General features: G+C 43.5%; 1 protein-coding gene across 8 annotated transcripts in view; it reads right to left on the reverse strand.

The window, feature by feature from the left end:
* The window catches only part of TENM4 (teneurin transmembrane protein 4), a 1677033-nt gene that overhangs the window by 242048 nt on the left and 1418939 nt on the right, over window positions 1–16046 (reverse strand). For all 8 annotated transcript variants that reach the window (XM_084535211.1, XM_084535210.1, XM_084535214.1 and 5 more), the window contains one exon: window positions 9871–10080. In XM_084535211.1, the coding sequence (XP_084391337.1) occupies window positions 9871–10080 (210 nt within the window). The remainder of the gene's footprint in view (window positions 1–9870; window positions 10081–16046) is intronic.

Genomic DNA, 16046 nt, shown 5'->3' on the forward strand with positions numbered 1-16046 from the left:
GGCGGAAAAAAGCTCAGACCATCCAGAAAGGAGGGATATATCTGCACAGAACAGGGAACGATTGCCCGAAACATTCTGCCCAGACAGGACTTCTTGAGTTAGGACAGGCAGCAGTGCCAAAAAGAGAGCAACAGGATCAATTTTTAGGCTATGCAGACAGGCACCCCAAACCCTCTTGCTGTATTTTGCAGGAGTCGATTTCCGAGTCCTGCTGATGCCCTGAGAAGTGAAAGATTAGGAACAATTAGGAAGCAATTAACGAGGGCCGGTCCTGCCTTGTTACTTTGGCCGCTTGCCAGCGGGCCCACTCGCTGCTGGAGCCACTTCGGTCGCTCTGGGCTTCGGTAGCTCAGGTTCCTGGAGCCGCTCGTCTGTCCACCCACTGCTGCTCGGAGTGAATGGTTGTGTATTTCCATGCTACTCTGACGTGCCAACATTAATTGATCTCTTGTAAGCAGTGTTGCAACAGAGTAAATGTGTGTACTATTATTATACGATCATGCAATCGTATGATTTGAGCCATTTTGCCTTTTTGCTGCGTCTTATCTGCTTTATATGGGATGGGCTTTAATCAGTAGGCTTTCGGTAATAGGATGAATTATTACACAAGAAGACCAAAAAGATCTGTTAAATCTTTCCTGTTAAAAGCCAGGCCAGACCTTCGAGACACGTCACCACCAGGACACCTACAGTTGGTGGCATCGCTCCCCTAGCCGGCCCCGCTGGGGATGGACCAGCAGAGCAGAGCAGGAGCACACCACCCCATTTCCATTTCCACCCAAGGATCCCAGAGGATCCTTCCTGAGGCTGTAAGAGGTGAACCACGGTTGCAATCCCCCTTTTATTCGTGGCAGTCTGGTTGCAGCCTGTTGGGCACAAACTGGGCAGAGCCACCAGGCTTCTTCTTGCTGCAAATCACCCCCGTTGCGGCAGTAGATTTTGGGGTGAGGCCATTCATGCATGTACAACCCCAAAGAGCTAATCCCCACCTGTATGTGGGACTTCATCTCAATTCCCATGGTGGTTAACTCCTGCCACGCAAACAGCTTTTAATCTTCCCAGTCCTGGAGTTCTCCAAACTGCCAGCAAAATGAATTCTTAGGTGGGACACGTACACTTGTAGCCCTCAAAGGCTTAACCCAATTGACTCTTTAGGAACTGTGACAATCTTTCATATCAATCCCTCTGAGATCAAAGGCTTCTTCTGTGCCATAATTGTCCATCACATCAGCTTTACTACCACGCGTGGGCACCGGGGGCTTGGTCCTGCTGGTAGCCACGCGGTTACAGATCACCCTCTCTTGAACCCAACAACCCCACTGCTTCGCACCCAGGTGCACCGGGGAAGCGGCTTCAAAGGACACCCATGGTTCATCCGCACGCAGCAGGGAGCTGCACTATCCCCCCATGTCATGTTCCAAATATCTTTTTTTTTTTTTTTTTTTAAGGAAACTTACACACAAGGCACTTTTCTCCTCCAAGCTGCCGTCTCAAACATTTTAACCTGATCCTTTCCCTTCGACTCAGAGCTTCCACCCGGAGTACCTACAGCTACCACTGCTTTATTCCAGGAATTTCTTGGGGTCACCACACAAGGGTTTGAAAGCCGTGGTTGAGATGAATAGCGTGTTACAATAAACAGTGAATAATGCAAAGCCCAGAAAGGACGGAGGAGGAAGCGGGGGGGACATCTTCGGAGGCTACACAGTTATTGCATGTTTAGTTTGAAAGGAGGCACGGGTCAGAACGAGACTTCTGGCATCTTCCTCCTCGCTAATTAATCGCTGTGGCCAGCAGATTTCAGCTTATAAATAAAGTTCAAAGCCCCCCAGGTCCTCATTTTAAAAGGGAGACGGATGGCTTGAGAACAGCTAACGGAACAAGCCTCCCTAAAGTTTGTGCTCGTTCCCAGCTGAGGGATCCATTTCACAGAAACAACAGCAGGCAGCCCGGGCGCACGAGCGTCCGCCTTCCTTCCTGAATTTTATAACACTTTGCGCTTCCACACCGGCTTTCATCTGGCGAGTGGAAAAAGTTCTGATGAGCATCAGCCACGGCTTTCGAAGCGCAGAAGATGCAGAGCCCTGCTGGAATTGGGAGCGCACGCAGCCTCCCCTAATAACCTTACCGCAAAGGTAGGGTTCCCAGGTGAAATCTGAAAGGATTTAGGGAAAATGTTAGCCCTCTCTCTGAAAACTGATGTCTGCGAGGATGGAGACGTGGGTCCCTTCTCTCCTTGTTCACCCTAGTGTAAGCCATGGCAGCTCTGTTAATATCAACAGGTTGGAGAGATGAGAAAACAGGTTGGAAGGACAGTGAAGCCAACAGCTTGCGATATCCTCCATTTACAACGGAGAAAAGCGAGGTTAAGTTCTTTAGCTGAGGAGCCCATGGCAGAAACCAGAAGGCTGAACACCGAGTACTCATTCCAGTCCCTGGACAACTCTGCCTTCAATGTTTTGTTCTTCTAAAGCTGCCCAGAAGCATTTTATTTTTTTTTTTTTTCTGCACAGGATCTGCTCCTCTGGGGGCTTTGTTTCATGTTAGTCACATATCTCTCAGTATAACCTGAGGTAGACCAAAACACTGGCAGTCCTGCAGTGAAAAAACCATCTAATGGGCCATAAATTAATGTTTCATTTCCTTTAATAGTGTAATGATTAATTCCTTCTTCAGAGCAAGATTTTGTTGCACATTTGATGGTTACACTATAAAGAAAGGAACGGGGTTTTTTAACATTGGAAAGGATCAAAGCCAGAAAGCTGCTATTTTTGTTTGCGCTCTTGTAGCTTGACTCTTCAAACAGATTTTTCTCCCCAATTTTGTAAGGAAAAAGGTAAAAAGAAAAAAAAAAAATCTGTCTCAGATGAGACCTTGCACAGCTTGTCAAGTTTCAACCCACAGTGAATTTTTACTGCAGATATAAACCTCTGCAAGTAAGGGTTTCTAATGGAAATGCTGACATAACCTTAACTATACCAACGCTGCTGTAACGCTCAGGTTACCAGGAATATTTCTGCTGCCAATTCAGTTTAACAAGTCTGAATGCATATAATTTGTTCCAGTTGTCTTTCCTCGGAGTGGGGCTCCTTTGTGCACACTTTTCAATGTGGCTTGCATTAAAAGCAAGAAGAAAAAAAAAAAAAACAAACCCTGCTCCTATGTAAATTCATATACACACTGATATGGTTTTATCACAGCTAAAAAGCTATAAATCTGCTTTAACTGATTCAGTGTGTTCCCTACTGGCCTGGAAAGGTGACTCATTTCATTGCTGCCCTTCGCTGAATGTGACAATCATAACTTTGCTTTGTTCTCTTTGGGATATTTATTCTTTGAAAAAACAAAACCAACAACCCTGCCTTTCTTGTGTATTCAGATTATCCACTCTTGACCAAACCTCCCCCTGTTTGAGCCCAGAGGATTTTGGCTGGGTCAGGATTTGACCCTCGTTATGCTAGGAATCTAACCCAAATGCCTCCCACCGATAAGCAGCGCTACGAATCTGGTCCTACGGCAAATGATTTGCTTCTCACCTTTGGCTCATCCTGAAGGTAAAGAGCTGCCAGGTTAAACAAACACCCTCGGGATGCAAAGAGAAGTCATGGGGCAAGAGCCCAGGTGAGGGCAAAGCAATCGTGGAGCTCCATGCCCTCTGAAAGATCTGCAGCTCACAGGCTGAAGTCCTTCTGATCTTTCCTCCTGGCAGCAAGAGCGAAACGGGAGGAACAAAAACTCACCGGGACGGCTCCGACGCACGGTGAATAGGAGCAGGAATAATTCATGATCTGATCCTCCTCCCAGCTGCCCAGCACAACGTCTTCCTTGATCTTCCAGGGTCTAACAAGCAATGGCTGATGCTTGGGAATTCAAACCCTGAACCTTGTTGTCAGCTCTGCCACAGAGATACATTTGGAGGAAGGATTTGTGCGCAATTTTTCAAGTATCTCAGGGAATTTGGGGATGGCTTCAGCGAAGTCAGGAGGAAATCATGCTGATGACCAGCCCAAATGGAAAGATTCATCCAAATGAACTTCTCGGGCTCATAGGCAGCCACAAATCTATCCACGATGGGTGGAAAAAGAGGTGTCTCCTAAGGATGGTTTGGTCCTGGATAGCCTGAGATGCCTCTTACTAAACTGAAAGCTTATGATTAATATATTTATTAGTGTTTAGTTATCTAATTAAAATTAAAAGGCAGATATTTAGGTCACAGTGTCTCAGGCTGAACTTTGAATGTTTACTGTTCCCGAATTAGAGGATAAATTCAGTGAAAAAATATGATAAACAGGTTTTCAAATGTCTTTTTTTTTCCAAGTTCCTCTCCTACCACCTTTTAACTACTCTCTCCCCAACACATTTTTTTTTTCCTGAACATTTTAAAACTTGCTAACCTCAACATCTTTTTGAACCATTCTTCTCCTTAAGATGCTTTTCCTGAACTTCTGAAATGTTTGGAGGGGGCCTTAAAGAAGTTTGGGTAGGAAACACAATAATCCAAAGACGATTTTTCATTTCCTAAATTATATTTGGAAAATGATTGGTTATATCACCTTATTCCTCAGTTTCCCTTCTGTAATTATGAATTACCATTATGAGTAACACTGGCTGCTAATGGGCTCTGCAAATCTCTGATAAAGGATGCAGAGATTAATTACTAGTCTTACTTAGCATGTTTATTCGAGCAGTAAATAAAGAAGCATCAGAAAGTAGTGCTCAAGGACGAGACACAGCCAGAGAACAGACCATCCATCCACAAACCTTTGTGGGAAAAAAAACCTGCTCAGATAAAAGAAAATTGAATTAAACTGGGATTTATTATTAATTATTAGATGAAGAAATAATCAATTATTAAGATTACATTATCAAAGGTTCTTTTGCTGTCCTCAGTCAGATCCTTGAAAATTCTCCACTTCTAAGCAGCCTTACATGACACCATTCTTTCTTCCGAATGCTTTAATACGCTGTGTCTTTGGGGCTCCCTGCTGCAGTCTGATTTCTCTGCGGCTGTCTCTTCCATCCCAGCGCTGTGAGCACCTAACCCTGCGGCAGGATTGGCCTGCACGTATGAACTGTGCAGCCCCAAACGCATCAAGGGTACTAAAGAAATAAACATTGAGCCCATGCATAGATTGATTAAAACCCCTCAGTTCTCTGGGGCAGAAACTGCCCTGTATTTCTGTAGGATTACCTCCTTTTAGATACCAAAGGAATTCAGCCACAGCAGCAGTAGCAGTAGATAATCTGGTCAGTTAGGCACTGTAAAGTGTCAGGAATCCACAATTTCTACCAAACTTATCTGTTTGAGAGAACATGAGTAAGGCTATAGTAGTCCTCAACAGCGTTTCTGGGAAGGATTTGTCTCATAAATCTGGGCCACATCATTTAATAAAAAGGTGGAAAGTTCTTTCAGAAGGACAGGAATGGGAGGTAAATTAGAAATGATGACCGTCTTCAACAGCTCAAGGCTGATCATTAAAGATAAAAAAAAAATCCTAAACAGAAAACAGTACACAGCTTACAAATCAGAAGGTCTAGACTGGGTCAGTTCAGTTAGGAATAAGAAGGGAGATTGTGGGGAAACCTCCTGCTTCAATCCAGCACTCTGAACAAACTGGTAAAGGCAGCACATGAATCTGTACTAGCTCCCTAACCACAGCTTCTGTTGGCCACAGCTTGCTCATGTAGACCCCATAAATACAAGCAGCGTGTTGTGGGTTTGTTTTTTTTTGTCTTCTGGGGGCCAAAGTGGTCCTGATGGTCTGAACTTTTGGGTAGACCTGTGCGGTGTCAAGAGTTGGACTTGATGATCCTTAAGGGTCCCTTCCAACTCAGGATATTCTATGATTCTATGATTCTATTTTCCACTGAAATTAGGAATCCTATGACATTCACACTCATCTCCTAGGAGCTGACCCAGGAACATTTATGTGTGTGCCATTTCCCTCCTCTCCACTACCAAGGTAAATTTAGGGACGTGGTTTAGTGGGTGCTACTGGTGGCTGGAGGACGGTTGGACCAGATGATGTGGGAGCTCTTTTCTAACCTTAATTCCTGCTATCTCCTTGCTTCTGCTAGAATTAAATAAAATCCATGCCCTGGCCTCTGAAATTCCATGCGAGAATATTAACATGCCCCAAAAGAGAGGTGATTTGGGATTTTCTGGCTCCCAGCTGTGGAGGTCGTTGCAAATGCCTACACGCAGCCTCCCTGCCTGCCTGCTACGAGTGACAAGGGAAACACGGCAGACCCCCCAGAATGACAAAAGCACACTTTGCATCGAATGGCTGCTCACTGATGCAAGAGCTGGAAGAGGCCGTGCACCTTGGCTCTGACTGAGAGGCAGCACGGTCAGCGTTCTCAAAGGAATGTAGATGTCAGCTCTCCACAGATGTCATCTATTTTTCAAAATCTGTTCTTCGTCACTCTGCACATCATCACTCCGTGGGGATTGTCGCTGTGTCCCCACCTCAGAGGTGTGCTGAGTGGTGATGTACCCACTAACATCCCTGGGAACACAGCTGTGGTGATGCAGGACGAGGACAGCAGTGGCCAGGCTGACGTGTTTTTCCTAAACATCATTCCCTAAACACACTGGGATTTTAGGGATTAGTTTTCATCTTATTTACTGGTTCAAATGGAGAAGAAATGCTGTCTCCCAGCCAATCATTACCCTTTAGATCCCTCTCTTTGGCTGGAGTTTGACCATTCCCAGCCAGTCAGCATCCTCCAGGAACCCCACTGCGCTGCTTCTCCTTCCAGTGGTGCTATTGGAGGCTGTATGGACTGCTGTTCTTACCCTACAGGGCACTTTTTACTTTCACAGAAACAATCAGAGCAAGGATTGGATGCCTTCTGTCATCAGTCATACACATACATACCTAGACACCAGTATACACATATAGTGGATTGATAAAAAAACTTAAAAACTAATTATCAAGTTTGAATGCCCACCAAGATACCCTAAGGCAGCCCACTTTTCATATAGTGAATCCCCACATCAGGCTTTCCATTTGAAGGTTTATTAAAGGAAATACCGTGAAATCGAGACATTCACATCCTACTTACTTTGTGTAATTTCAGGTAAAACAACAACAACAAAATATTCTGGAGCAGATATAAATAAATAAATAAATAAATAAGTGAAAAGATACAAGTCTTAAAAGTTTACTTTTTTTTTTTCTTTTTTTTTCTTATATTTAAGCACCTGTCGATATAAGTATAATAAGAATCAGGGATTTTTTGTGTTCCAAATGACTTTTACTTTTCCCTTAAAAGTACAAAAAAGGCTTGTAATCCATCCAATACAAAATTAAAAGACCTAAAAGACGCCTGCGTTTTTATCTACTGATTAGATTGTTCCATCCTTTATCTGAATGTTTACTTGGACATTTTCCTGCGAGCACAGAAATAATGTTACGGACATTATTACCTTTCTGGAATGAAAGAAACTTAGATAAAGAATAGCCTACTGTATCTTCAAAAAGTAGCATGTTTCTTATGTTCCATGTGCATTATATTTGCAATTTACATGGGGATTTGTAACAGCGGCGCTGCTCCCTGGGTGTTACTTACTTTGGATGGACTTCTCCACGGCTGAGTTTACACAGCTGTGGAAAGAAAACCTACCCACAATCAATTAAAAAGTGCAACACAAATCCTTTGGACAGCATTCTCAGGCTGTCCTGCTGTTGAGACAGCTACTATTCTCCTAGAATGAGTGCTCTAACTGTATTAAACTTAGTCCTAAACAAAATAAGCTTTTCCTAATTTTCACCATTTAAGGAACATAAAGAGCTGCCTTTATCATTTAAAGTTTAAGCTGACTAAGCCTCATAGAAACAGAACTTTAAGGAACTAAAGCAATTGAATCTATTTACAGAGGTCAGGAGAGTATCTATCTGGCTTTAGACATGATGGGCTTGTATGGTCTGCGCTTCTCATTCCTGTGAACTCTCAGATTATGGGCTGACAGGTGGCATAAGAAGTCATCTTTGTTTTTCTCCTGATGCTGAGCTGATCCTACCACGTCACCAGTGTGCTGGCATTACCTTCGCTTCTGATTATTGAACAAGTAAAACAACCACGCAAATGAGACCCCAGACACCCTGTCTTTGTGTGGGACATATTTATTGCCAACCTGCTGAATCCCACACAAAAAGAAGCCTCAGGGAAAGTAGTATGTCTACAAGCTGATGCAAAAAGCACTGAGGAAAAAAAAGGAGGAGGATAAATAAGCAGGCAGCTGAAAAGCCTGAACTCCAACTAGCTCACCAGCACATCAATAATACAATACTGTCGTCAACCCACCACGGACTCCGAACAATGCTTTTTCTGTTGTTCAGCTAATTAGTAAAAGAAGAGATTAAGGTCTTTAATTTCACTTGCTTTCTTTTTCTCCTCTCCTTTCACCTGGAGGGCATGCGTGTATGTGTACATATATATTCCCTAAATGAACAAAGAGAAAGAACACACGTTACGATGTTGAAGCATGAGTGTGGGTTTGGCTTCACTTCCAACAAGAGCGTCATCTACATGATTTCAGATTTAAATGTGCTGCAACTGCAAGGAGTCAGATGTATGTGTGTGTGTGTGCTGCAGGGTGGGAGGGGAGGGGGGAAGCTGAATAGAGGATATGAATTTTAAGCAGTTTCCTGAATGAATACGACACTGTATTTCCCCCTACTCTCCTTAGGATGACAATTCAGAGGAGATAACCTTCTCCTTTGAAAAGCCTTGAAGGGAAAGTTTGTTTTTACCATAACAAATGCAACAAAAGAAAAGAAGAGGGAAGCTGGGAAAGGGGTGGTGGTGAGGGGGGACAAATTAAATGTCAAACTTTCTCTCCTTACTTGGAGATAACAGCATAGTAGGAAACCTTCTTAGAAGCTTAACATAAATGGAGTTAAGCTGTTGCCAGCTGCAGTAAACCTCTCTCTCACCTTTCTTTCTCTCTTTCAAGATATCTTTGAATGCCTTCTCCTTCGTCATAAATCAGACCCGTGAGTAATTATCACTCAAGCGGGATGGCAGCGGCCTGAGTGGCCACGGCTATTCCACTGCTGTAATCTGCGCTTCGTCAGGTTACACTACCTTTGATGAAATCTCACATTTCTTTGCCAATGAGCGTTACCTCGCTGTTTATGACTCATTGTCTTGCGGCAGGGAGCTGTGAATCTCATTCCTCTTCTTGCAACTTGCTGGAGCAGCACGGTCGCTTCCCGGCGGTGCTGAGCACCCTCAGCTCCCAGCTGGGGAGTCTCAGGGCATCGCAGGGGCCGTGCTGCCACCTCAAATACTTACCAGAGGCATCTCTCAGCACTTCTTAGAGGCTGTGGAAAGCCTCCTGCAGGCTCTGGGGCTGAGAGCAAGGCGCAGATGCCGCTGTCACAGCTCACCGGGAGTCGAAAGCTGCTCTGGCGTTTCGGCATTCCCTGCTGCATCCCCTTGGGGACAGGTTTCTGACAGGCCAAAGGGCACTCAGCCTCAGCACTGCCGCCCTCACAGACAGCAGGGGTAGCAGAGAAGGGGGTAAAAAAAAACGAAAAAAATGGAAAAAAAGAAAGGGAGGGAGCTCCAGCCTTCAACACACTGGAAGTTTCTGATCTCTGCCTAGGTACCAAGCTCATCCCTCACCTCAGCCACACAGCTCGGACGCTTCCAACGCAACACTTTGCATGCTTTCCGAGGTGCTTTATTAACGTTTTACCCCCTTTTCTCCCACACGATGCTATCATTTCTGCAAAAAAATAAAATAAAATACCACCACCGAACCCAGCCGATGGGTGAAGACGCGCGCCGGCTGCCCTCCAGCCCCCCGCGGGTGGCCGTCGGCCGAGGAAATCAAGTAGGTAGAGAGAAGTCACTCACCGTTGGCGGCGACACAGAGGTTTCCAGAGCCACTTTTAACTAAGAAGGAATTTGGGATAAACTCTTCCTCAGAGTCAGAGTCCGCGGCCGGCTGGGCCGCGCCGTTGCCCCGCAACAGCCCGGGGCCTTCATTGGCGGGCGGCGAGGGAGGGGGAGAAGGGGAGTGCTCAGGGGGGGTGGAGGAGGCGGACGAACAAGGCAAGGGGGGACCTGCGGGCCACAAACACACACAGACACAGAGAGAGAGAGAGAGAAAATGATGATAATAAAGGGAGTCAACGGCAAAGCACAGGCACAGAGAGACGCACACGAATAGACAAATGTGGAAAAAAAAGTTGAGCGCGGGCACGGCGAGCGGCCCCCTGGCCCGCTGGAGGGCGGCCGACTCGTGTTAGCTGTCGCGCTGAGGGGGCTGCCGCTGTCCCGTGGTCTAACAGCCCCTTAAAAGTAATATCCATCATTTTTTAGGGTTTTGGGGGTCTGGTGGCAGGTATGCTTCTTGCCACAACGTGGGCGCTGCCAACGCAGCTGTGTATTGACACCAGGCTGCGTGGTTCTGAAGGGAAAGTTTTGCCTGATGTTTTATGAGGTAAATATTTTTTCAGGTTTTACCTGAAAACAGTCAACTCTCCTCAGGGATTGTCTTTAAGCGTGCCTGTATCGAGTTTATAAGGCAAACAGCCTGAAAACCACCTCATGAGGGTGTAGGACAGAGCCAGACATGGCTGTGTGGCATTGAAGCGTGTCAGTGAACCATCGCCCTGAAAAACTCAGTGCAGGTTCGTTTTGTGGATTAAATTACTAGACATGTGGCAAATTAGGTTTTTAGAAAACATTTTACATAAAGCTGCATCCGCTGAAGGACAAGCTTCTAGTGACTTGAAAGAAATTGGATCGGGTACACAGAGATTAAGTAGATCCAATTTGAAAAAACATACTGTAAGTAATTAGTGGTATCAGGGTCTTATTCCAATCAGATTTTGGATTTCCCAGATCGACTGGGAAATCAGAAACCCCAAGCATGTGAAAAAAAAAAATATTGGGGAAATGTGGAGGTCAGGTATTTGCAGTACATCAGTAAATACAGGGGGATATGAACACAGACATGTAATAGGTTAAAATACAGGACAATGCATTTAAACACAAGTATTTCCCCTTGATACATTTGATATGAAAACAATTATGATTAATTTCACACATTTTCCCATATACTGAAATGTTATCATGCAAAATCCATAAAAGAATAACATCACAAGAAAATGTAAAAAGGAAAAAATAAAACATCTCATTTTGAACATAACATAGCACACAACATAGCCATGCAGTATTTTTGACTAAACACGACATGAATGCTTTAGAAAAGCAAACACAAACCCAAAACAATGAAGAGGGTTTAACATTTAAATCCCCCAAAGCTGGTTCTGCTAAGTTTCCTTCCACCTTGGTCATCAGTTTTTCTCCTGATAAGCCCTTGGGTGCTACCTCCCTGGCATATGCAGATCTTATAAAGTGAAAATTGTTATCAGAGCAGAAATTGTAGTGTTGGGGGAAAAGCCTGGGACCCGGAGAGAACATGGGACTACACTCAGAGCATACCAAGGTTGTCACCTTCCTGTTAACTATAGGTAGGAGCTGGAGAGAGACAGCAGAAAAAGGGACTACATGCAAATCCTCCAAGGTATTGTGGAGATGTTTAATGGATGGGAGCAGAAGAAAGCCCAACTATTAGGCTCTGAGTGACAATTCAAGCACCAGCAGTGCCTCAACATCCTGTGTCTAGCCCCCTTCAGCCTCAGTTGTTTGCCTCTGAAACAGGGTGACGGCACACCCTTAAGGGGATTGCAGAAGGAAATTCCTGAAAAATCATCAGACAATAAAAAGACGGAATCTACAGAAATGCAGATAGTAAGAGACTACTGTCATGACCCCATGAAAAAGACAGGTGCCACTTCCAGTTCTGGATTCAAGTAAATGCAGAGACTAATTTCTTTTATGTGCTCCTTTGGGCAAGGCCATCTTCATACACGGGTGAGATTATATCATACTCCATCCCACACACCTCTGCTTTGCCATGTCACAAACCTTAACACGCAAACGGCTCTGGAGATACAGCTCTAGCTCTTACATGCTCCTGAAGAAGCCAAGTCTACTCTGCATCATCCTCTTTGTCACGAAGGAGTTTTGATGAGCCCTGACGTATTACAAAGTTTAAATCACGTCTTTGATTTGTTGTGCTGATGATATGTGTTTCTGATGCTGCATAGTCAGAGCCTGCATTCTAGTGTGAAGATGAGTAAAACAGAAAGAAATGCTCAGCCTATCTCATCCTGTAGTCCCATGCAGTTCTTCATAACTGGAGGACACATTTTTCAAGCCACTGAGAGACAATCTAGATTTTAAACATTATTTCAAGCCTCTGACTCATTTACCCAAAATCTAGTGAAAAAAAAAATAAATTAAGAGGAGGTTAATGGTAAGACTAGCTATGACCAAAAAATAAAAATAAAAATGTGGTAAATGAAAGGAGATCCCTAATGTTCTGCCTGTGTTTTTGTTAGCATGACTGGGGTATCTGCACATGAAACCTGTAGTCCAGACACAAAGACAAGCAACGGAATGAGCTGAATTTGGAACTGTGACCCTAAAAGCAAAATATTAGTATCTATGTCAGCTCACATCAGAAACCGTATACCATTTCCAGGTGGCTGCAAGTTGGGGTTTTGGCATGGGCTTCTCAACTTGTCCCAACATCGTAATTTTGGCAATGAGAAAGGAAGGGCTGTACTGCTCTGAAGGGCACTGGTGGATACAACCACATGCCCCAAAAAATTCCTTCTTGGACACGCAATTTTGGGGTGGATGCAACTGGAGATTTCACAAGCTTCTGGATGGAAGTTGTGGCAACTGACAGCATCCAGTTAAGATGCAGAGGAAGCAAAGCAGTACCTTCCTTTTTAGCATGTCAGTAGCTATGTTTGTAAGAAAAGGCTGTCTTAAATTGTGGATCCTTTAAGAGAATTGCCTCCTTTCCTCTGCTTGGACAGAAAGCCAAAAATTAAATCTGACCTTTTCAGGAAAAATAAACCAAGAGAGAGACAAAAGATACAAGTCCGTATCCTTCGAAGAAAGTCTCTCATTGAATTTACTGCAACTGCAGATCCAAGTAAAACAAGCAGGATTCGGCCCATAAACTTTCATTCCAGCTGCCAGAGCAAAATTTCTAATTGATTAGTACAAAATGAATTCACAGCAATACTGGGTTGCTATGGAACCTGAGCAAGTAGGCCAAGTCACTTTGCAGTATGTGCTGTCTCTCCTTCAAAAATACAAAACAGAAGGACTAGATAACACATTCATTATGCACACCCTTGCAATTTGGAAACTAACTCAAAGAAAAACAAAACGGATTCCAAGTATGGGCCCCTTGGCATCAATTTGTAACAATCCTGTATATCCGCTTGCAGTGAACAGTCGAAATTATGTTCTTTGGACTTGAGGCAGGAATAATATAAAAGTTCAGCGTCTCCGTATGAGTGATACGTTGCTTGCCCAAATTCAGAGGAAAACAGAACATAAACTTCTATTTTATCTGTGTGCCAGTATTTCAGATTAAGATTAAAAATATCAGGGGAAGATACGTTACAGCCCCTTGTAGATTTATGAAAGTGCTTAGGAAACACAAACTTCGGAACTAGGTTAACACAAAGAATGTGTTTCTCAGCTTCACTGCGGAACTCCGCAAATTTTAGGCAACCGCTTTAAATTCGGGGAAGAGACAGACCAGAGCAGACTCTAAATAGTTAGGAGAAAGTAAGACAAACAATAAACATGCCTTCAGTTTACGCTGCACATTTGGCTGTAATATTTCAGAATACCGTGTGTTTCTAGAGTTACTCTGTCATTTGCAGGTTTTGGCCTTGAGAGATCAAGAGCTGATTTAAAACGGGTGTATTCACACTCATGTGAACAAAAAGGCTGCCAGGAATACAGAACACTCAGGGAGATCATTTTAAACGAAGGACAGTGCATTGTTTCAAAGATTATATACCAGGGAATACACTCATATGTTTACAATTTGTCCCAAAAGGGTTAGAAAAGTGTGGATATACAAATGTTGACTTCTCATGGAACAGATATAACAAGGCAATGGGATTTAATAGTGGTCAGTATACCCAGAGTGGTGTTATCTGCAATCAATAAATCATTAATACCCACTTTTTTTTTTTTTTTCTTCCCCCAGAGTATCTTCTATCAAGCTTCAACCAGGAATCTTGAAGAGCTTTGCAAGCACCGAGGACATAAGCCGTGAAATACTGGGGTCTTTAATCAGATAGGCTGATAAAATTGGATTGTCTGGGGAGCAAACTTACACTTCCTACAGATAAGGAAACTGAGGCTCATAGATGTGAAATGATTTGCTTCAAAATGCTGTTATTTCCTGTATCTGCATACTGTATCTCTAACCACTGAGAAAAAAAATATCTGTTTGCAACACTGAAAATATTTCACATCAGTGCTTCCCACCACAAAGGAGAGATAGGGGAAGGGGGGCAGAAGTACTGTGGTCACAATTAGCTCCGTGTGACAACTACAGTAGTTATCAGGGAAGAACTTTTGCTTTATATCACACTGCTGAAAAAGCTGAGCTTTATACAACCTTAAAATAGGAGTGGTACTGCTAAGCCTTAATTACAGAGACAATTCATGCACCATGACAAAAAAAAAAATAATAAAAAAAATAAAAGTACATCACAACACAGCTCTGGCCTTAAAGACTTGTGGCACTGGTATGCATTGAGAGTTCACGGGAAGGCTGTATAAATGCAGCGAAGTAGTGTGCTGGCTGGGTTTATTATCCTGTCAAAAGAAGGAGTGTAAACAGATGCTCTTCTGTTTTTGTCTCCCCTTCTCCTCGCACAGTGGTTCTGAGTGATCCTTATTGACATCCAAACTAAATCTTATTGATCTATATTAAAACTAGCTAGTCTTGAGGCGGTGAAAACCATGACCTGCTTACACAACGGAAACGCATAGGTACCTCTGTCTGACAAAAGCAGTTAATTAATAAATAAATCTAAAACTCAGGCAATTTAATTTCATCCCCGCACTGCATCCGATTGATTAAAGCCCCACCAGCATGAAGGAGAACAGCAGGGCTAAGGTCTTGGTGTGTGAAAGGTGGCAGGCATCGGGGCATCCTGGGCAGCTCATCTGAGAGGGATTTACTCCTGTAACATTTCAGGGCTTTGGAGTTGAGGGGAAGAGCAGGAGAACATCTGCCACTTGGCCTTCCAAAGCGAGGGGGAACATATTATTTAAAGACTAGCCCCCGATGATCACACGGTAAAAGACTGCTTTCTTAGCAGCCAGGAGCCAGGCTCCTTTAGAAGAAAGGATTTTCCTAAGGGACAAGCATCACTCATGCCTTTCTCCTGGTAGCATATCATGCCTTTCCTGTGGACACCATAAAACACTGCTGGAAGAAGAGCAATCTGAACTAGCTGTCTGGCAAAATATGTCAGTGAATCATAGGAGTAAGAAATTGTTGCGCAGATTTATTGCCGTTCTTTAACAATAGGTGGTCACAACATTGTTAGTTCAATGGGGAATATATATCTTGTGTTTAGAATTGATTAAAAAAGCAGCCTTGGAAAATGACTCTTAGTTATTTATATTTCCTGAATTTCCACCTGCACTTATGTTTATTTTATTTAATTTAATTTTGTGTATTTGATTTATAGCTATGAAGCCAGAGGGGAAAATAAATGAAATAAAGGGGACAAATGAATATCATCTTAACAAGAAAAACCTGGGCAGCTGCCATGTCACCAAAATTAAGAAATGAGTAGTTGGGCCTTGAAAATGAGAAATAATCACATGCCCTGTATGAAGACTGGCATACTGGGAAAAAGGGCCATGCAAGGTTAAGAAGAAATGAATAAATTCACTTGGACTGAAATGGAGTATGAAGAACATATGTTATGCCTTGTGGGTGATTTGTGTTACCCTTCCTCAGTTGTGTTTTTTTTTTTTTTCCTCCCCTTTGTGGTGAAGAGATGCAATAGTTCTCTTTATCCGTGTGCAAGGATAGGATAATTTCTATCAAGGAGCTCACAAAGTCACCGTCAACGGGAACTCAGGAACATCCTTTTTTCGGATAAGGCAGACCTTCCTCT

This window comes from Aythya ferina (genome assembly GCF_964211825.1).
Source record: "Aythya ferina genome assembly, chromosome: 1".
NCBI classification, from domain to species: domain Eukaryota; kingdom Metazoa; phylum Chordata; class Aves; order Anseriformes; family Anatidae; genus Aythya; species Aythya ferina.